General features: G+C 34.3%; 1 protein-coding gene across 1 annotated transcript in view; it reads right to left on the bottom strand.

Annotated features, from left to right (window-relative positions):
* Positions 1–20,866, bottom strand: part of ADGRL3 (adhesion G protein-coupled receptor L3) — a 471,329-nt gene that overhangs the window by 60,026 nt on the left and 390,437 nt on the right. Inside the window, exons 17-18 of the mRNA XM_036253182.1 lie at positions 9,239–9,305; positions 7,268–7,359 (exon numbers count right to left, since the gene is read on the bottom strand). Of these exons, the coding sequence (XP_036109075.1) occupies positions 7,268–7,359; positions 9,239–9,305 (159 nt within the window). The remainder of the gene's footprint in view (positions 1–7,267; positions 7,360–9,238; positions 9,306–20,866) is intronic.

Raw genomic sequence — 20,866 nt, 5'->3', positions numbered from 1 at the left:
GAAGCACAGAGAGTCCCAAACAAGATGAACCCCAAGAGGCACACACCAAGACACATCATCATAAAAATGCAAAAGGTTCAAGACAAAGAGAGAATATTAAAAGCAGCAAGAGAAAGGCAGCTAGTTACCTACAAGGGAGTTCCCATTAGGCTGGCAGCTGATTTCTCAAAAGAAACTTTTCAGGCCAGAAGGGAGTGGCAAGAAATATTCAGAGTGATGAAAACCAAGAACCTACAACCAAAATTACTCTATCCTGCAAAGCTGTCATTTAGAATCGATGGACATATAAAAACTTTCCCAGACAAGAAAAAGTTAAAGGAGTTCATCACTACCAAACCGTTATTATATGAAATGATGAAGGGTCTTTTTTAAGAAAAAGATAAAATGTATGAACAAACAAAATGGCAATGAATACATATCTATCAACAACGGAATCTACAAACAAAATGAACAGGTAGAACAGAAACATTCTCATAGATACAGAGAACATTTTGTTGGTTTCCAGTTGGGAAGGGGGTTGGGGGAATGGGTAAAAAAGGTAAAGGGATTAAGAAGCACAAATTCATTGCTAGACTGACAAACCTCAAAGGGAAAGGGGTTGGGGGGGGGGGTGGGAAGAAATAAACCAAAGAACTTATATGCCTAACCAATGGACACAGACAATAGTGTGGGATAAGGTGGGAGGGGGGCAGGAGGAGGGAGAAGGGGGTCAATGGGGGAAAAATGTGGAACATCTGTAATACATTTTACATCCAACAATAAAGATTTGAAAAAGAAAAAAAAGGAAAAAAAGAAAAAACTCCTAAAAAAGAGATCAATCCTTCTATCTTTCAGAACACTTAGAACTACAACCAAAATAGCATGATATAATGAAACTGGTAACAACACTTGCAGAGTTCTCAGATTTGTGAATCAATGACTAAAATTTATTGTCCAAGGAAGTGATTGTTAAATGTTTAAATTAGTTAATCTGAAAGGGACTAACTACTATCTTAAAAAAAGTCTTAACTTGTTTGAAGCAAATCTAGTGATGTCATAACAATGCAAATAACTCCAAAAAGTGTTGTCTGGACTGTATGATACTACAAATACCCTTGGATCATTGATGATGATGTTGTGGCAGATTTCAGTGACACCCACAGACCAAGGAAATATAGGAAGACAGGAGAGAAGGAGATAACAGATAGATTTAATATGTTTCAGAATTTTCTTAAACATTATTTGATCTACTACAATAAATACAACAAATCTATTAGAGTTCTGATTCTTTCCAAGAACTGAAGTGTTTGCGGTGTGTATGGGCATAGGGAGATATACAAACGATTGGGTAAAACACATCTTCAAATAGTGTGTTGACCTAATAATCCTTTTACAAAAGAGGTGGACATTTTTAAACATACCTCTAAATATTTAATAATTTGGAATCTGTGAAATTTTAATTTCAATTTAGTGAGGGTAAACTATAATACAATGTATAGGTACACTATTTTTAAAACTCTGCATGGATTATATGGACCATACTGAACTTCCTTTTTTAAAAATACAAATTAATATTGCAATATTTTATATCACTAGGTAATATTTTGAAAAGGACAAGAAGTACTAAAAATATTCTCTCCAAACTCATCCAGAAAACTTTGAAGTGGATGAATATTTTTATTAAAGACAACTCAGAACTAGATTTATTGTTCTAATAAAGTTCAGACTCTTTTTAGGATATTGCTCTGACTATAGTACAAAGAGGATACATTATGAAAAGCAGACTATATATTAATATATTATAATAATTATTTATATGCTATAATATATAATGCATAATGTATAATGATATAATAAATAATTATTATGATATATAGTCATACAAAGTAGGAAACTTAAAGCATTAAAATATTCTTGGGAGACTATTGAATTTTTCAAGATTGTATCAATATGCTTTCCCGCATTCAGTTTTTTAGAACCCTGTCACCCTTAACTTTGTAATGGACTAATGTAATACTAGTCAAGCTGAATGTAATTCTGAGTTAATTATTTCTACCAATATTTAGAAACAGTCCTCAAAAAAATTTTACTTTCTAGAGGAACAGAATAAATTATTATGGATGCAGGTAAGGTAAAACATTTGCTATTCGTCCCTGAAGCTATTCAGAAACCTTCTTAGATTTCTTTACATATGGATGTTGTCCAAGCTCAGGGAGAACACTTCCTTCTTTTTCTTCAGAATTAACTACAGAACTTGCTATTTAGTCATCAAGTGAGTATTTCACTCCTGGAGTCAATTTTTCATAATAGCATAAATTTGGCTTCAATAAAAAAAGAATCATGTCATGCAAATTCATAATGATACCATATGGTTAAAAAAACCATCAAAGTTTAATGGGATTTTGATATGAAGTTGAGCAAATTTCATGATAAAATGCACAAAGAACCAAAGGCAGCAATATTATTTCCACATAGAGCGGTTAAAAATAATAAAAACATCCTGTATGGGCACTAAATTACATGCTGTATGCTTTTTTTTTAAAGGCTGCATTTTACAAAAATTGGTTTTCCTTTATTGATTTTAAAGAGAAAGGAAGAGAGAGGGAGCTAGAGATAGAAACATCAATGAGAGAGAACATGGATTGGCAGCCTCCCATTGGATTGGCCGCCTCCCATTGGATTGGCCGCCTTCTATGCCCCCTACTAGGGATTGGGCCCACAACCTGGGCATGTGCCCTGACCGGGAATTGAACCAGTGACCTCTTGGTACATGGGTCAATGCTCAACCACTGAGCAACACCAGCCAGGTGTACATGCTGTATGCTTTACACATGTGATTGTATTTAATTATCATCAAACTTTATTTAAGTAGATACAGTCATTCCCAATTCAGAGGAGATAGAGACTGAAGGCCATGATATAACTTGCAAGGTCATATAATCATTAAAAGATTGATCAGAAATTCAGACCCAAGTGTGTCTGACATTAAGTTGTTCCTCTTCTCTAATGTCTTCCTTTAGCATTTAGAACCCGGGAAAGGAAAAAGAAAAGTGAAAGGTGTTTCTTTCATCCATCTGACAATGTGTTTGCTGACCCATCACTCAAGTGAAACCTAAGTTAAGGGGAGAGACCAAAAATCAAAAAACATGACTAGGCCAAGATCAGAAGTCTTGGTATAGAAGTCAGTCAGTCTGTGGGAAAAAGTGCAGTGGGAGACACAGGAAAATCTAGTAGATTTCCTGTCCCTCCATATAGGTACCAATTTTATTTCTTAGCCCTAAACACCTTTATTTTTGTTTGTAGTCTTCAAAGTACTTGTGATATTATTAGATACATTTTCCAAAAGTAGACATAGTTGATAATTACAGAAATGTCCATTTTTATTTTGAAGGTACGAGAGTGCTCTCCTCAAGAATTCAAGTTTTCTATATCATAGCACTTCAGTGAGACTATAAGTTAATTTTGTGCTGGTAACAAGTCAGTCATTGTTTTATCCACACTTACATACATGGCTCCAAAATTAGGTCCAATTTTTGCTATGATGACTCTAAGCTCCAATTTCAACTCATCAGAAATTAAACCAAAAACTTCAAATGATTGGAAATACTTTATTCCTCAAATATAATGACCTATTTTGATGAAAAAGGGACCAAGAACAAGTAAACAAATAGCAAGTAGAAATATGTTGTTTAATTTTAATTACGTTTTTAGTGAAATTTGAGAACTGGCATCCCTCATTTCCTCTTTGATCATATTATGCAATTCACTCTATTTGTGTACTATTTTTTCCCAGCGTACAGCATTAGTACAGTAATGAACAAGTCAAATGAATGTTCTATGCTTAACATCAAAATGTGTTTATGATGATGACAGTGAAGTAAATTTGGAGTTAAAACATAATTCAATTGTTTTTAAAAATAAAGATTCAATTAGGTCAAACTGAAGTCAGCGAGGCATAGTGTTAGGAAGAGAACATCAGTAGAAACACAGCAGGGATAAAACCGGAAGCCAAAGAGAACAAACACATCTAGAACGGCCAAGGGGCACATGGCTAAGAAGGGGCTGAGGAAAGAAAGGGGCAACCAGATCAGGGACACTTAGGGGCCATGTTAGGGGGTCTGGACTTTCATGGGAGACTAACAGAAAGCCACTGGAAAGTTCTACCCAAGAGAGTTGCATGGTCAGATTTAACTTTTCAAGAGACCACTAGCTGATTAAGGCAAGGGCAGGAATGAATACGGGGAAAGAAGCCTGGAGACCACTATGTTGTTCTGTAGAGGTTGATGGTGGCCTAAGAAAATGATGGCAGTGGATTAAAGAGAAACAAACACATTTTAGGTAAAGGAGATACCTTGATGTAAAAGAACATGTATAACAAAGGCAATACAAATTTTATAAGTGAAGGAATTTTTTTAAAAAAAAAACAGCAACTGCCAGAAGGCCTTATAAAAGGTATGCTTTTCTCTTAAACTAAAAGTGGTCTGTCTTATTCACCATTTATAAAATTACAAAAAACAAAAGCAAGTATATATTATTAACTTTTATGTCCTCTCCTCTGTACTCAGAAAAAAGATTTTCCAGATAAATTATGCTTATACCTTTCAAATCATCACCTACACCACTTAACAATACAAATCCTTGTTTTGTAAAAAAAATTTTAATTGCCAGATTTTGTGTTTTGCTTAATGTTCAAAATCATTATTACTTTTCATAAATTTGTTCCTTATCAATTATGCTCCACTGATGTCTTTACAAGCACTTCTTAAGTAGTTAATATATTTTAAATAAAATGAAACATCCTTCAGATTCTGGAAAATTCTAATAAATATTTTCTTTCTTATTATCTCCTTCCTTAGTCCCCTATTTCCCACAAATGACCATCTTTCCTATTTCATGGAGGAGAACAGGCCGAAATCTCTAGATTTACTGCCCTACCCTGGTTCCACCAGCCTGTCTACATCACACGTATTTATTTTATCCAGTCTCAGTGGGAAAGGGGCCTCCTGCCTGGCTTCTGTTAACTCTGGAAACGTGTCCTTCATGAAATCTAATGCAGTGGAATTGCTCTGCCACTACTCTGGTTCTCATTCCCTACAAATCCTCCAGTCACAACTGTAACAACCATCCCGGCTCATATTTCTGACCCCTCTGTTCTTGGTTCGTTCCCATTAGCATGTCCATGTCCATGTTTCTTCATCTTAAAACCACCTTTATACCCTTTCTAACAAACTACCCAATTTCTCTCTTTGCTTTACTGACTTTTTAAAGGCATCATCAAAGGCTGTTTATAGTCCTCTGCTCATTGGATATTTGGGTATGTTTCATTATTATGTCCATTTTAAACAGGACTGGAAGGCTCAGTAAGCTTAAATAAACCTTCCCAAGGCTACAAAGTATCAAGCAGTTCAGACAGAAGGAATCAAGGTGTCCTCATTCAAGGCTTTCCTTTACAGCCTAAGGCTTGATGCCATCAGCGTCACTAAATGGAATCATTTCTTTTTTGTATGTTTATTTTTTGAAACGGTAATATCATAAATATTTGATCCCTATTATCTAAAGAAATACATATGAATAACAAGAGAACTGATCTTTAAAAAGATGATTGTACTAAGTACATGACCTTTTTCTGATTTTTAACCTGTTAAAAGCTATGACATAAATATCAATGTATTATTTGCTTTTTTATGGTAATACCTTAAAAACATAACAAATGACAAGTAAAGTATTACTTCTATATTATTGTATACATAATAATAGAATCAAAGATACTGTAATTTATACTAGAGTAAAAGTACGATCTGACAAAGAAAACATATTTTATTTAATGTACCTAAATTCAATTTAATCAGGATCAAATAGTCCAAGGAACTAACACTACATTTTAGAAGGGTAGTCTAATTGTACATAAATCAACAATATAATGATCATTATCTCAATTAAGAAATATTAAGACCTTCAAAAGACCATTACTTACAGTAGATGGCCCTTAGTTTTCTCCGATATATTATTATTTTCTAATTACTTAGCTATCCTTTTCAATTAATTTAGACAGATTATTGCTTCATCAGAGTTAACCACTTAATGTCAATACACTTTTGTCACTCAAGCCTTGAATGTGTTCATTTATTCTGAAAACATTCAGTGAGCATCTACTATGGGCAAGGAACCATGGCCAGGCACTCAATGCAGAAAGATGGAAAATGGTGACTACAGCGGCTCCCTGAGGGTTCAAGGAGAATGTCGATAGCACATGAAGATTACAGGTGACCCTGGGAAACTTCTGAAGGTACATTCGTTTGAATACAGACATTTAACTAAGTTAACGCATAGGCAAAATTATATACAAATGCAATTTCATATATAATATATATTAATGACTAAAGTACATCTCAACATTACTATTTTTCTCAAACGTCACAGATTCTAAAGAAATAAGATAAACTTTTTCATTACACAGAGGAACCACATTTCTTTTCAGAAAATGTAAAGTAGCTTCTTTTTCTGTGTAAATCAAGGAAGTACTGCTAGTGTGGAATGTAATGTGACTATTTTCCTATCTCTGCCTGGCTAGGGTTTTCTGAACACAGACAAGTGAAATGTGTGTCAAAAGACAAACCTGGGAAGTTAAAAGATGACTGAGTAATAGAATAGATAATGAGAGACATCTGGAGGGATTTACCTCCCAGGAGGTAAAAAAGTTAACATTTCAAAGGGGGAGTGAGTAAGCCTGAAGCCAAATATTTATATTCCAAAGGATTTTACATTAGGAAGCTGAGGTTTCTCTTCCTCTCTGAGGAGCAGAGGAGGGCATCTGCATAACAGCTCCCACATAAATGCCCAGATTAATAATTAGGGGGCTCTTCTCCGTGGTGTAGAATCCCCCTTCCGGTACTTGCAAATGCTATGATGTACCTCACTTCACACTGCTCCGAAGGGGGCCATGGAATGTTAAGAAGCGATGTACTTATTGCTCTAAGAAATAATAGTTTGCCTGGACCCAGACACTGGGTATTTGCTTTCAGAACAAAATGAATAAATGTACATATGAAAATGTTATCCTATTGTAAATCAGAGCTGAGGGGGTAGTTTCTTTGAAGACAGAGCTTCATTATACTCATTTTCAGGCAGATCAAGTTACTTTAATAGTCAAGAAATTATCTTATTCAGCAAAGACAATGCACTGATTTTTATCATTTTGTCATAAGACTTAAATGCAATTAAAAGTAGGGATAGTGCAGTGTACCAAAGTGAGGCAGCCTAAAAAAAAACAAAAAGAAAAATCACTTACTTGATATTATCAAGACAGCCCGATTCGGGTTTCAGAATGGCAGTATGATGAAACATTTTATATAAAGCAATCCCAAGGAAGATTACATTAAGCTGGAATGTAAAAGGTACAGTTATGTAGCATGACTGGAGTAGGAAGAAAGCAAGTCTATTCAATATAACAGATGAGCTGTTCTGGGAAATTAGCTCTCACTACACTTTTAAAGGAATTGGATCATAGATGATTGCCTAGTATTTTAGTAAAGGCAAAAAGCCAGTTTGGGGAATTGGAATACCAATGAGGTACAAAGCACTGTTATGCCAAGTATACACAAATATAAAATCAATCTATTTTTGAACCTCCAGATCAAAAGGATTATAAAATTCTGGTTAAATCCTGATGTAAAAACAAACTAGGATTAAGGTAGAGGGAACCTCCAATGCCTCCAATGGGAATGTTATATTATTGGAGCCAGAGAGAGCATATAATTTATAATAATACAAAACAAAAAGCTCCAGTGTAAATCCCATATATATATATATATATATATATATATATATATATATATTAGAAAACCACATGTCAAAGTGCCCTTGATCACCTGATTTGTTTATATATTCCAGAATTTGGGACTGGTGGGACTGGGACAATCCGATTCTAAGCTCCAATTCTAAGAAGTTGTCCTCTAAATAATACAGGGTTAGGATCCTTGATCAAATTTAAAAAGTCTGAAAAATGAAAGTTTAAAAAAATTCACTGGGTAGCCGAAAAGCCTAGCCTGAACAGAACCCATTTGGCGGGAGAATCTGATTTAAATAGACATAAGACTCTTCATGTCTTTATTGTCTTTGACTTTACTTTTCCTATAATTTTATTTTTCTGTTGAATTACTACTGTTTAGTTTCAGAGTCCTGCCTAGTCTCTACTGTGAGTATTGGCTGATATGTTTGATTTGGGGCACCTGCTTATTTCCCACTAGAGATAATATATAATATTCAGTGCAACTACTTTACAAAGTTTGAAAATGTCTGAATTTCAAAATATTCCTGGCCCAAAGGATTTCAGAAAATGTGTTGTAGACCTATACTTTATTCAAAATCAAGAGGCCATTTTTTTGAAAAAATGAATAGCAACTTTGTATTTTAAATTAATAAGTTTGTAAATGATGCTAACAATTATATCTAAATGAGGATAAATAATTCATATATATTTGTTTTTATCCCCAAGGACATTTTTAAAATTTATCTTCAGATAGAGTGGGAGGGAAAAAGGGAGGAAGAGATAGAAACATCAATGTGAGAGAGACACACCAAGTGGCTGCTATCCACACAACCCCAACCACAGCCGGGGACACACTGCAACCGAGGTACATGCCCTTAGCGGGAATCGAACCCAGGCCTCTCCGGTCCACGGGCCGACACTTCAACCACTAAGCCAAACAGGCCAGGGCAATAATTCATATTTGAAATCAAGATATTATGCATGTACAAAAAAAACAAAAAACAAAAAACAAGAAGTATGACTCCAAAATGCTCATTTGTGGCATTTTTACATGAAATTGTTTTAAATTCTAAAGTTTCCAAGATTTACATAAAAAAACAAAACTGTAAGGAACAGTAAAATATTTTGCCACTCTTTGAATTTCTGGTTCCATTCATAATTCAAATGATCCAAATGAAAAAGAATGGAAAACTAATGTTGATCACTTTTCAAAAACCTACAAAACCAAATGGATCGGGTTAGACCAGGCTCCTCAGCAGAACAGCAGTGCATGGACTTGCAAATGCATGTCTTCTTCTCTCAGTGGTATGGATTAAGTATTTTACAAATATAATAGTAGACTATCATGTGTCTAATTGCTTGAGTTATACAGGGTCAAACAAGTACACGCTTCCCCAAGTTAATCTACGTAAATTAAAGATAGTCAGGACAGGGATAGTGCAAGTTTTATTTCTTGACCTGGAAAACACATAGTTAATTAGGAGTTCTTACCATAATTATCAAGGTCGCTGGTCCTATAAAACTCCAAATGAAGTAGGTGTCAAGTCGGAGCCAGCATCTGCAATGAAGCACAAGGGAGAGAAGGCATTCAAGGACTGGGTACGGGACATACATCAAGACTGAGCGAGTGACAGAGAAGAATGTGCGCTGCACAGCATTCCACAGGGAGACAGGAAATATTACATTGCTTGTTCATTTAAATGCTGAATTACGTGCCCAATTTCTGACAGCACTATTGATGGAGTTAGATAATTACCCCTGGAGGAAGCAGAAAAAAATGGCACTGGGCCTATTTGCTAAGGCCTTTTGTCTGTCATAGAAACCTTAAAAAAAAAGAAAAGAAAAGGAAGGAGCCATCCACATAGCCTTTAAATCGAGTGGCTTTAAGCTATCCTTTTCTCTCCAATTATGGTGCTACATAACCTGTCTATCAGCTGTCAGGCAAAGTGACATTTTCCTGTCAGGAAGATCTCAGGAAATTCTGTACAAAGAAGAAATAAATTTGGTATCAGAAGATTGAAGTTTAATTAGGTTGGGCAGCCAACCTTTGAGAGTTCTTGAGTCTTAAAAAGTGCATTGTTACCGCTAGTGCTTCTGGGGTTGCAAATGATCCTTAGCATCCCTTGAAGTTGATTCATGACCCCAAAGTAAATTATTAATCACTTAATTTCAGCTACATTTAATACTCCCCCAATTCTTAAAGCCTCGGGGAAATTACATTTTCATGCTTCAGGATGACAGGAAGACAAAATGGAAGCGACGACTTACGAGAAAGATTAATGTAAATTTTGAACAAATTACATTTGATGTTAAAAATCATATCTTGAATTATTTGCCATTTTGCTATATTTGAGGCATAATTTAAAAATAAAACATCTCCAGCTGATACTATTCAGGAGTGCCTTGCTAAGTGGTCTAAAACTGCAAATCCGAAGTATGTAAATATACTGCGTTTTTTATAAAAATGTTATTTAAATCTCAGGAATAATGGAATACTAGAAAAACTATGAAGAAAGGAATTTATAAATGTCCATCAGGAGAGAAATAGGTAAGTAAAATGTTTTAAATTCTTATGATGTAATGTTAAAAAAAGAGTTAAAAGGGAAGTAGGTCTTTATAGCAATAGGATAGATCACAACAACAAACTTAACTGAAAAAGTAACATGAATAATTTATACTACATACCTTTGAAATGTATATATACATACTTAAATACTCACATTTTTGACAGCTGTGTGTGTGTGTGTGTGTGTGTGTGTGTGTGTGTATGTAGCATCTATTTTAACTGAAAGGGGGGAAAAATAACCAAACTCATTTAGTAGTTGCCTCCCCAATGAGAATAGAGAGGATTATACAGAAGTAGACCAAAGGAGATTTAGCCATACGTTTTATTTTAATAATTCCTGAAAGCGATGTACCAAAATACTAATTGTTTTAACCTTTGAGTGATGGAGGCAGTAATATTTATGATAAAAAAAAAACAACTTTTCTATAACTTTTAATTTTATAAAAGATTCAAAGCTAGATTTTTAAGCAAAAAATACCCACATTTCCTGAAACAATCAATTCAAAACAAAATATGGCCACCTTTTATTAAGTTAAGTCTATGTAATTTTAATAGAAGTATAATATTTTAATAGAAGTATAATATTTACTCTCCAATAAGAAACTGAGTACAAGTTCATGTTTTTTTACACAGACAATTTCTCTTTATTCAAAACAGAGATAATAATCCTATTTGAAAAAAAACTATTAGGGAAACAATCAATATTTATACTATTAGTCATTATTTTCTTTGAGTAATTGAATATCATTTTTTGTGCTGTTGTTCAAAAAACTGGGCCATGGAAAATAAGAGTGTGGTGCTGCCAATAAGCAGAAAAAAGCCAGAGAACTTAAATTTGAAATTTGAACACTGTCTTCATTCTGATATAAGCTAGTTTGTCTTCATCCTAATAAAGGTGTGTATTAGCAGTGGGGAAATGGGGTGGGAGGGGGTGTATATTCATGGGTTTAAGTTCTCAACAAAGACCATTTTTCCCTCAAAATAAGAACAGTAAAGAACAAAGCATAAAGCATGGACATTTTCCCAGAATAGAAAACACACATACACACACACCTTTCAAGAATGTTGCTGAAGTTAGAACATGATACAATACTGATATTACATTGAAGAATGAAGGTCAGTAGTACAGCCTCTGTTCTTTCATAGGTCAAACAAATTTTTGAGACCGAATCTGACAACTAAAACACATTTTCAGCAAATTTGTTTTAAAGGAAAATTTTCAAGAATTTCTGAAAACGTTATTTTGCAGTTTAAGGACTTCTTAAGAAATAATTTTAATTGCATTATTACAGAGTTTTTTACCCTAAGTAGAACATTTCAAATACTAAATAATCTCACTAAATATATTGTTAAAATAAAATAATGTGCATTCTAATAAAATAATTAAAATTTTACCATTCTAATGCTTCACTTTTTTAAAACAGTTTCAGCTTAGCAAATGCTTTATTTGGAAATGAATATGCTTTTGGCATGGTGATCTCTAAATGTGGAAGTGAAATCACTTTAGAAGTTATTTTTATTCTTTAAGAAAATTCTTCAACATCGATTTGCTACGACAGATTTAAATTCCCTTCGGAATTGAGCAGTTGAAAGAGGCGATATGAAACACTTAACATGCACTGAGTAAATCATCCTCCCCAGAGCTGCCTGGGCTTGACTGTCCTCTGAAAGGCAGTGTGGCAAGGATCTCTCTTCTAATTTGATTACCATATGGCCACACCTGCTGTTGTGTTTGGCCACATGCTGGCTTTCTCAAAGCTTTCTGTATTTCCTCTCTTTCCCATTAACTACCTTAAAAGTTTGTATGGTTCCCTCCCTAAGTTCCTTGAGTGGATGTTAAAACAATTCACTCTGGCTTGAAGGTGAAGGAGGTGTATATTACACGAATGTTACATTACACTGGGGTGTATATTACGTGCCTGGGCACAAAAATCCCACTTCATAGTCTTCTATAAACCCAGGCCATTCAATGTCACTTGGATGCAATGCAAAAACACTGGTAAAGGAGAGACAAGTCAGATTAGTAAAACAAATACTAGAGGAAAAATTTATTGCTCTAAGCACTATAAAGTCCAGCTTACAAATGGCCAGAGAGACCTGCTATTGAAGAATAGGATTTATCTGAAAATTGTCTTTATCCACTAAGCAACATTTAATTTGTTAAACAATTTTAATAGGCCATTCTTATTTCATTTTTAAGATATGTTTATTTCTTTTTGAAATGAGATTCAGTCATGTGTGTAATCTATAATTTATGTTTACAGTAGTACATGTCAAAAGAGATGACTTGAAGTTGAAAAAGCAAGTGAATTCTGACCACACTACATGCTTATTTGAAGCAATATAAAATAAAAATTTTACAATGCCATTTTAGAATGCAAAGGAGAACTTGTTATATACCATAAACCTTGAGTTTTCAAAAAGATTATCTAATACAAAGATGTTATTAAAATTCTTTTGTAGAATTTTCCAATATAAAAACAGTGTATATTGTTTATATGTGATGAATTTTTACACAAGCATATTAGTTTAACACTCTGAAGAAATGGAGCTAATCCACAAGGATAAGTTATTATTCTTTTCCAAAATTATTCTCTTTTATTTATTTTTATTTTTTTATCCTCACCCGATGACATTTTTGTACTTATCTTCAGTTAGAGTGGGAGGGAGAGAGGGAGGAAGAGAGAGAGAGAAACATTGATGTGAGAGAGACACATCGACTTGTTGCCACCCACATGACCCCAACTGGGGCAGGGACAAACTGCAACCGAGGTACATGCCCTTAGCGGGAACCGGACCCAGGACTTTCTGGTCCACGGGCCGATGCTCTAACCGCTGACCCAAACCAGCCAGGCCGAATTATTCTCTTTTGAAATATTAGAAACATCATTACAAATTAAAGATGTTGATATCTGGATCAATCTCCCATAAAAATGTCAATTACTGATCCTGTAAATACCATCTTCATATTTATTCAAAATGGAGAAAAATGAAATAATGAGCCAAATTAACTTCTTAAAAGAGGACCAAAAAACTCCATACTTCTAAAGTTTATTCACTTCTTCTAGTAAACTACTCATCACCATTGTATTAGCATCAGTCATTTATGATGCTATATTTAGAAAAATAGGTCAATTGCTTTCTCTCTCTCTCTCTCCCTCTCCCTCCCTCTCGCACCCTCCCTCCTTCTCCCTCTCCCTCTCTCTCTCTCTCTCTATATATATATATTTATATACACACACACACACATATATGTATATGTATGTGTGTCTATATATATATATATATCACCCAAATCACATGTTTTACAATGCTTTTAGATACTAGCACAGTGACAGAATGTAAGTGCTGCCAAAAAAATGCCTCTTTGGGACACTGTATTTTCTTGCCTGTTTAAAACACTATTATAAAAGTAGACATCTGACTATGACCAGTATTTCTGAAGTAATGCAAATTAATAGTGGTATTTGCTTCATTTTCTCTAGGACCCAAAATCACAAACTAATCTATCCTTGGTGAGTATCCAATGTAACCAGTAAACAAATTTTAGGCACTGTTAGACAAAGAAATGTATAAGGCTTAATTTACATTAAGTTGTTTATGAGAGTTTGTAAAGTATATAATCTTTTTTCTACAATAGATGCAGATCTCTGTATTTGTACTACATATATCTGGCAAGATTGAGAGTCAAAAGAGGGAATAAAAATCACTGGGGCGAGAAAGAAGAAAGAGGGAAAGGACAGATATATACTTCAAGCATAAGTACTCGGGTTCTGAGCTTATTGCATAATATGTCTGTTAAGAATTTTTATTTTTAAAATTCTCACCAGAGGACATTTTTCCATTGATTTTCATACAGAGTGGGAGGGAGGGAGGGAGGGAGGGAGAGAGAGAAACATTGATGTGAGAGAGACACATTGACTGGTTGCCTCCTGCACAACCCTGAACAGTGCTGGGCATCGAACCGCAACCAAGGTATGTGCCCTTGACTGGAATGGAACCCACTACTCTTTGGTCCATGGGCCAACGCTCTAACTGCTAAGCCAAACCGACCACGGCTGTTAAAGATTTTAAAATGCCATTTTCATCACAGCACACTCAGACGCTAATCTTGGAATACTCTGTGAACAAGTGCATGGACTGGAAAAAAGGTTGGCAGAGTGATGCAGGAACAGAGTATGGTCAACAGTAGTCAAGACTAGCATTTGTGGTGAGGCTACAGTTTTATATTTTAGAATTCAAACTAGCTCCTATACATCATATCAATATATTACACAATCTTCATGTCCCCAATGTTGTTATAATTTTTTAAATAAGGGTTTCATTTTTGCTCCAGCAAAATACATCCTAGAGTTTTTCCGTGGACAACAAAGTTGAGAATAGCACTATCTGTTATAATTTATTAAGACTAAATGTTGGAATCATTCCATAGTCCCATGTTGCTTAAATTAATAGTAGGCAGTAACATAAGAATTGTAATAACTACTCTTATAAATGGATGCTTTAAATAAAATTTGTTTTAAATTTAATTAAATTTAAGGCAATTTTGCTAAATGTAAAATTTGTACATCTGCATTAGTATCAGCCAAATAATAGTACCTAATAATACTTCTAATTTAATAAATACTTATATATGCCAGGCACTTACTATATGTACGTATATATGTACACACATATACATATATGTATACTCATACACACACACACACACACACACAGTTTTAAATTTTGCTACAGTCTTGCAAGGTACTTATATAGTAACGCACACATCACACATAAGAAAGTTGTAACTCAGAAGAACTAGGTGACTAACCCATAGCCACATGGCTAATAATTAGTTGAGCCTGAATTTTATTCTAGTCTACCTGATTCAAAAGTCATTGGTGTTACTATATGCTTCTCAGAAAGAATAAAGATACAAGCTATAAAATAAATAAAAACTAGTTTTGTTGATAATTATAAATTCTCAATAAATGGATGAGAAATTCATTTGCTGTACATAAAGCACAGATTGTTGACACATGCCTCATGTATTACATCTTTTGCCCTGGCCGGAGTTGTTCAGTGGTTAGAGCATCGGTCCAATGACTGAAGGGTCTCAGGTTTGATTCCCCATCAAGGGCACATACCTGGGTTGCAGGTTCCGTGCCCAGCTCCAGTCAGTGCACATGCGGGACGCAACCAATCGATGTGTTTCTCTCACATGGATGTTTATCTCGCTCTCTCTCCTCCCCTCCCTTTCACTCTCTCTAAAAAAAATTAATGGAAAAAATATCTTCAGTGAGGATTAACAACAACAAAAAATTAGATCCTTCTAAATATAAGGTCATCTCTTGATGTTAGTAAAATTTTTAGTATTTTTATTTTAAATTTTAGTATATCTAAAGTTTTATTGCAATATACAGTTGACCTCTGAAAAATTTGGGGGTGAGGCACTGACCCCTTTGCAGTCAAAAATCCACAAGTAACTTTTGACTCCCCCAAAACTAAACTGCTAACAGCCTACCCTTCACAGGAAGCCTTACTCACAACATTAACAGGTGATTGACACCTATATTTTTATGTTATATGTATTACATCCTGTATTCCTACAGTAAATATGGCCAGAGGAAAATAATGTTACTAAGAAAATCTTAATGAAGAGAAAATATATTTACATTTATTGAAAAAACCTGCTTATAAGTGGACCTGAGCAGTTCAAACCCATGTTGTTTAAGGGTCAGTTTTTAAAGTGTAAAACTCAAGGGTTTTCAGGATATTTACAAGTTATAAAATCATCACTGTAGTCTAATTTTAGTGTATTTTCATAGCACCAAAATAAAACCTGTACATCTATAGCCACCATCCCCAGTCCTTAGGACCATTTCATATAACTGTGTTGTCTTTTGTGACTAAAAGTTTCCATTTAACACAAAATTTTGGGGGCTTATTTATTTGGAAGTATGTATGGATACTTTGTTTTCATTTTCAAATGATATTCTGTCATAGAGATAGATTGCATTTTGTTTACCTTTTTATCAATTGATTTGGGCACTGAGTGTTTCTACTTTTTGGCTAACATAAATAATGCTGCTTTGAACACTGTGTACAAGTTTCTGAATGAACCTGAGTTTCCATTTTTCTCAGGAGTGGAATTGCTGGGTCATATGATATCTATGTTTAACTTTGGGAAGATGCAACTGTTTTACAAAGTAGCTAGCGGCACCATTTTACACTCCCACAAGCAATATATGAAGATTCTACTTTTTTCACATCCTCACCAACATGTGTTATCGTTTTTGTTTTTTTATTCCTTACCCAAGGATATTTTTCCATTTATCTTCAGATAGAGTAGAAGGGATGGAGGGAGGGAGGGAGAAAGGGAGGGGGAGAGAGAGAGAGAGAGAGAGAGAGAGAGAGAGAGAGAGAAACATTGACATGAGAGAGACACATCATCTGGCTGCCCCCCGCATGACCCCAATTGGGGTTGTGGACGAACCACAACCGAAGTATGTGCCCTTGGCTGGAATCAAACCCGGGACTCTTTGATCCACGGGCCAATGCTTTAACCACTGAGCAAAACTGGCCAGAGCTTATTATCTTTTTATTGTAAACTTCTAGTGGGTGAAGTTATTACATAAAAAGATCTTTAGATGTTGAAGTTATACTTCTTTGATTCCAATAAGGACTGAAATCCAATATTTAACTTTAAGGCCAATACTGAAATGCACTTTGTCAATAACGAGACAGCATTCCTGATGTTCTGATACAGTTGTCATGTGGGTAACTTCTTCATACAGAAAATTATGCTTAACCAACAATTTATATATGTGATGATCATTTTATGCTCACTCATAGGGTTCCTAGATGCTTAAATGATGTTACAATAAACCCTTAATCTCTATCACACATACACATAAAACATGCTTTTGGCCTTTAAGAAAAATAACATATAAACATGCACTTGCACTCCCCACACATATGTGCAATGATTAGGTTGATATATGTCAATGAAAAATACTTCTTCATTACCTGTACTATTTCCCACTGGCCAAACTAGAGTCGAAGATAATCTGGTGATGATATATCAATAAGGTAGATATTTCACATCAAGGAAAGTTATAAGTAAGAATATTTTACAATATCATATAATGATATCCTTAGAGAAATATTCCAAATGAGTATATTATTTTCTATGACTGGGTTGCAGGGCTTAGGAACTATGAGATGGATTAAATAAACCTGTGCATACAACTTGCAGATAACTATCAAGTTCAATGTTCCTTGGCAAGGCTCTTTCTTAAATAATACCATAATCTAGTATTTTTTAAATCAGTTATCACCTTTCTACCCAAATGGCTATGCTACTTAGATAATGAAGTGAAAATAAAGAAATCTGGGGCTTTTAACCCGCAGAGGCGAGACTACTCTTTTCCAAGCAGTTCTTAAGCTAGTGAGCTGGGAAGACAAATCTGACTTAATAGATGATTTATAATAATTTTCAGATCATAAAATTTGATTTCAATTATTTTTAAGAGCTTGGCTATGCTTTTAGGACTCAAGGATGTCTGATCCATTATAAATGTCTGTGACTTAATCAACATCCTTCAGAAACCCCTTACCAATTTTCAGGCCCATACTTCAACTCTGCGACTGTTTTCTGGGCTTTATTCCTTCCTAGCACGCTCCCTCCTCCGGGAACCTACTTCCAATCCCTTTCCAATCCACCCACCACATACTTCCAATCCCTTTCCAATTCACCCACCACATAACCGCTGCTCTTTCGGTAGCATATTGAGATTATAAGATAAGTGTTATAAACTATTAGTGTGGCTTTTTTCATTAAAGAAAAATCAGCTGTTCGGACTGTTTGCATTTTGTGGTGATAGTGAGGTGAAGTTTAAATGAACTGATTAGTTTCAGGTCATGAAATCAAAGTATTTAGCACTGAATTTCCAAATCTGTCCTGATTGAATTGTTGGAAAGTCAATGCCAACCTTTATCTTCTGACAGTATCACATTAGGTGGCTTCACTAAATGGCCATATATAATGGCATAAGTGAAAGACACACAAAGAGATCAAATGGAATAAATGTCAATTATTAACAGTGTAATTTAGACCTGTGGTCCACTTATTGGGAGTTTTTGTTTTTAATGATTGTACTGGTCTTTTAATAACATTTTATAAATGTCTGATTATTGTGACTAAATGCTATTCTGAGTACATTCTCAATAATAATGTCAGTACAAATAAAAAATATTTCATTAAGCAACATCCGAAAATCTTAGTAAGACTCTTACAAGCAATGCAAATTGATGGCAATTTTGAAAACTAAGCAACTTTTCAAAATCACATTATGTATGCTTTGTGTGTGAGCATGTGCTTTGTACATAATAATAATCAATTCAACAGCCCTAATAACGTTTCAGAATAAAACACATCCTAATCCATCAGCCCGATGGAATATGGTAGTTACCATTATCTGTATAAAAAATATTTATTTAACCTAGAAAAACAATTTTATCTCCTACCATTGATATGATTTTCTACTTTTTAGAAATGTAAGCTATTATTATTATTATTATTAAAGGTTTCAGAGATAAAACCTCATTGTCAGTATAATAAAATACAATTACATATATTAAGAGGAGAAAAATGGGAGACATATATGTTATTTGTGTTACTATAATATATTAAATAGTTTTATTCTATATGCATTCTAAGTGGTGGAGACAGAGGAGTAAAAATTTAATATTAATGAAGTTCCAAAATAAATGGAATAGACTTCCAAGGCATAAAAATCATTAACCTTAAGAAGAATTTACGGAAAAGGGTTGATAATATGTGTGTGAATTCTTGCTAATTCCAGTTTTGTTTTGTTTTTAAGACTGTGAAGTATACATAGTTGTATTAAAAAATCAATGTAGTACATAAGTACACTGGCAAAAAAAAAACCAAAAACCTTGAGATAGTAGTTATATTAAAAAAAAAAAAATGTGAAGATGAATAAGCAGGGAGTGAAAAATACCACTTGAAATAAATAGAAGCTGGAACAACCAAGACAGAGTTGATAATGAGGAACAAGATATATATGCAGACATCCTTCAAGTAGTGTAAAAATTCCTTGCTTACATTTTTCTTTGGGAAGATATCTTGATTAAAGTCCTGATGGGACATGATCTGCTCATTTCAGCTTCTCGAGTAAATAAAAATGACTCAATAATGTTTTTTTTTAAATACCTGCTTCCTCAAAGGGCAAAATGGCATTGCACAGACACTGGAGTGGATCAATTCTCATAGGGTAGAAGTTAAACATTTTTTTTTCATGTATTCTAAAGGTCCCTCTGTGGACAGTTTCTTTAAAACATAGAAGTGAGACATTAAATGTTCTATGCCTGTGTGTGACATTTTAATGCCATGTCCCCCATCCTTTTCTTTCCTCTACCCTCCATTTTCTCTTTATCTGTTTAGTTTCTCTTTGGGTTGGGAAAATCATAATTGTGAAACTGAACTATTATTAAAGCTTGTTTTAAATCAGTGCCTGGGAAATAAATTAGCCTCTATTCCCACAGAGTCATAATGTCAGTAAATGAAAGCTTCCAGTTACAGTGCAGGAAATTAAAGCGATGATGGCCAAAGCTTTAACAGAGTCACCAGGGACTACGCATTATTGATTCTAAGAAAAGATAGATTCCTACTATCCAGAAAATGACATCTGTCTCAAAATAAATGACTAAAACGCAAAGCAAACAAGTTGGGCCAGTTCCCCAACAGGACAATTTGCATATATCCAAAGAGAAAAGAAGTCAACATAAAATATAAATAATAGCAAATCAGGAACTGCAAAAGAACGAAACTGAACCTACTTAAAACACAATATTTGAAGTTGCATAAGGTTACAAATAAGTATATCATTCAATTTAATATCTTAAAGAGGAAATATGTTAATTAAATGTAAAATCCTATGATCTAAAGGATCTGCTAATGGGTTTCTTTTTGGGGTGATGAAAATGTTCCAAAATTAGATAGCAGTACAACAGTGAATGTCCTATAAACAACTGAAGAGTGGAATTTATAGTATGTGAATTATATCAACAAAGGTTATTTTTAAAAATCCTCTGATCTATCTAATACCCTTTCTTCCTTAAAATGCCTTTAGAGGCAACACCAGATAATGTTTTTTATCTACTACTAATCTGTTCCACAGTGGTCAGTGGAATCCACAAAATCAACCACAATTCTCAGTTAGATTAAAAACTAATTACTGTTAGTTTCATTTAGAGAAATAGCTTTCTACAGCCTGACACAAGAAGAAAATTCAACAAGTGAAGTGGTCTTCTTGTAATCGTATAAGTCAGTGTCTCTGAACCAACATATATTCTATTCTAATGATGCTCCCAACAACTCTGGAGTCCTCTCTTGTCATTCTCTCCTTCAGAACCCTTCCTTCTGAGAAGTGACCTGCTTTGTCTGCGGATTGATGGTGAAAAGGCATGGAATTTGGCTTCTTAGCTTATGGACAAACTGATGTCATCTAACCTCACCTGAGCCTTCACTACTGCTTGAACATCTG

The sequence above is a fragment of the Molossus molossus genome, unplaced genomic scaffold (assembly GCF_014108415.1).
Source record: "Molossus molossus isolate mMolMol1 unplaced genomic scaffold, mMolMol1.p scaffold_m16_p_1, whole genome shotgun sequence".
NCBI classification, from domain to species: Eukaryota; Metazoa; Chordata; class Mammalia; order Chiroptera; family Molossidae; genus Molossus; species Molossus molossus.
This window is presented reverse-complemented; position numbering and strand designations above follow the sequence as displayed.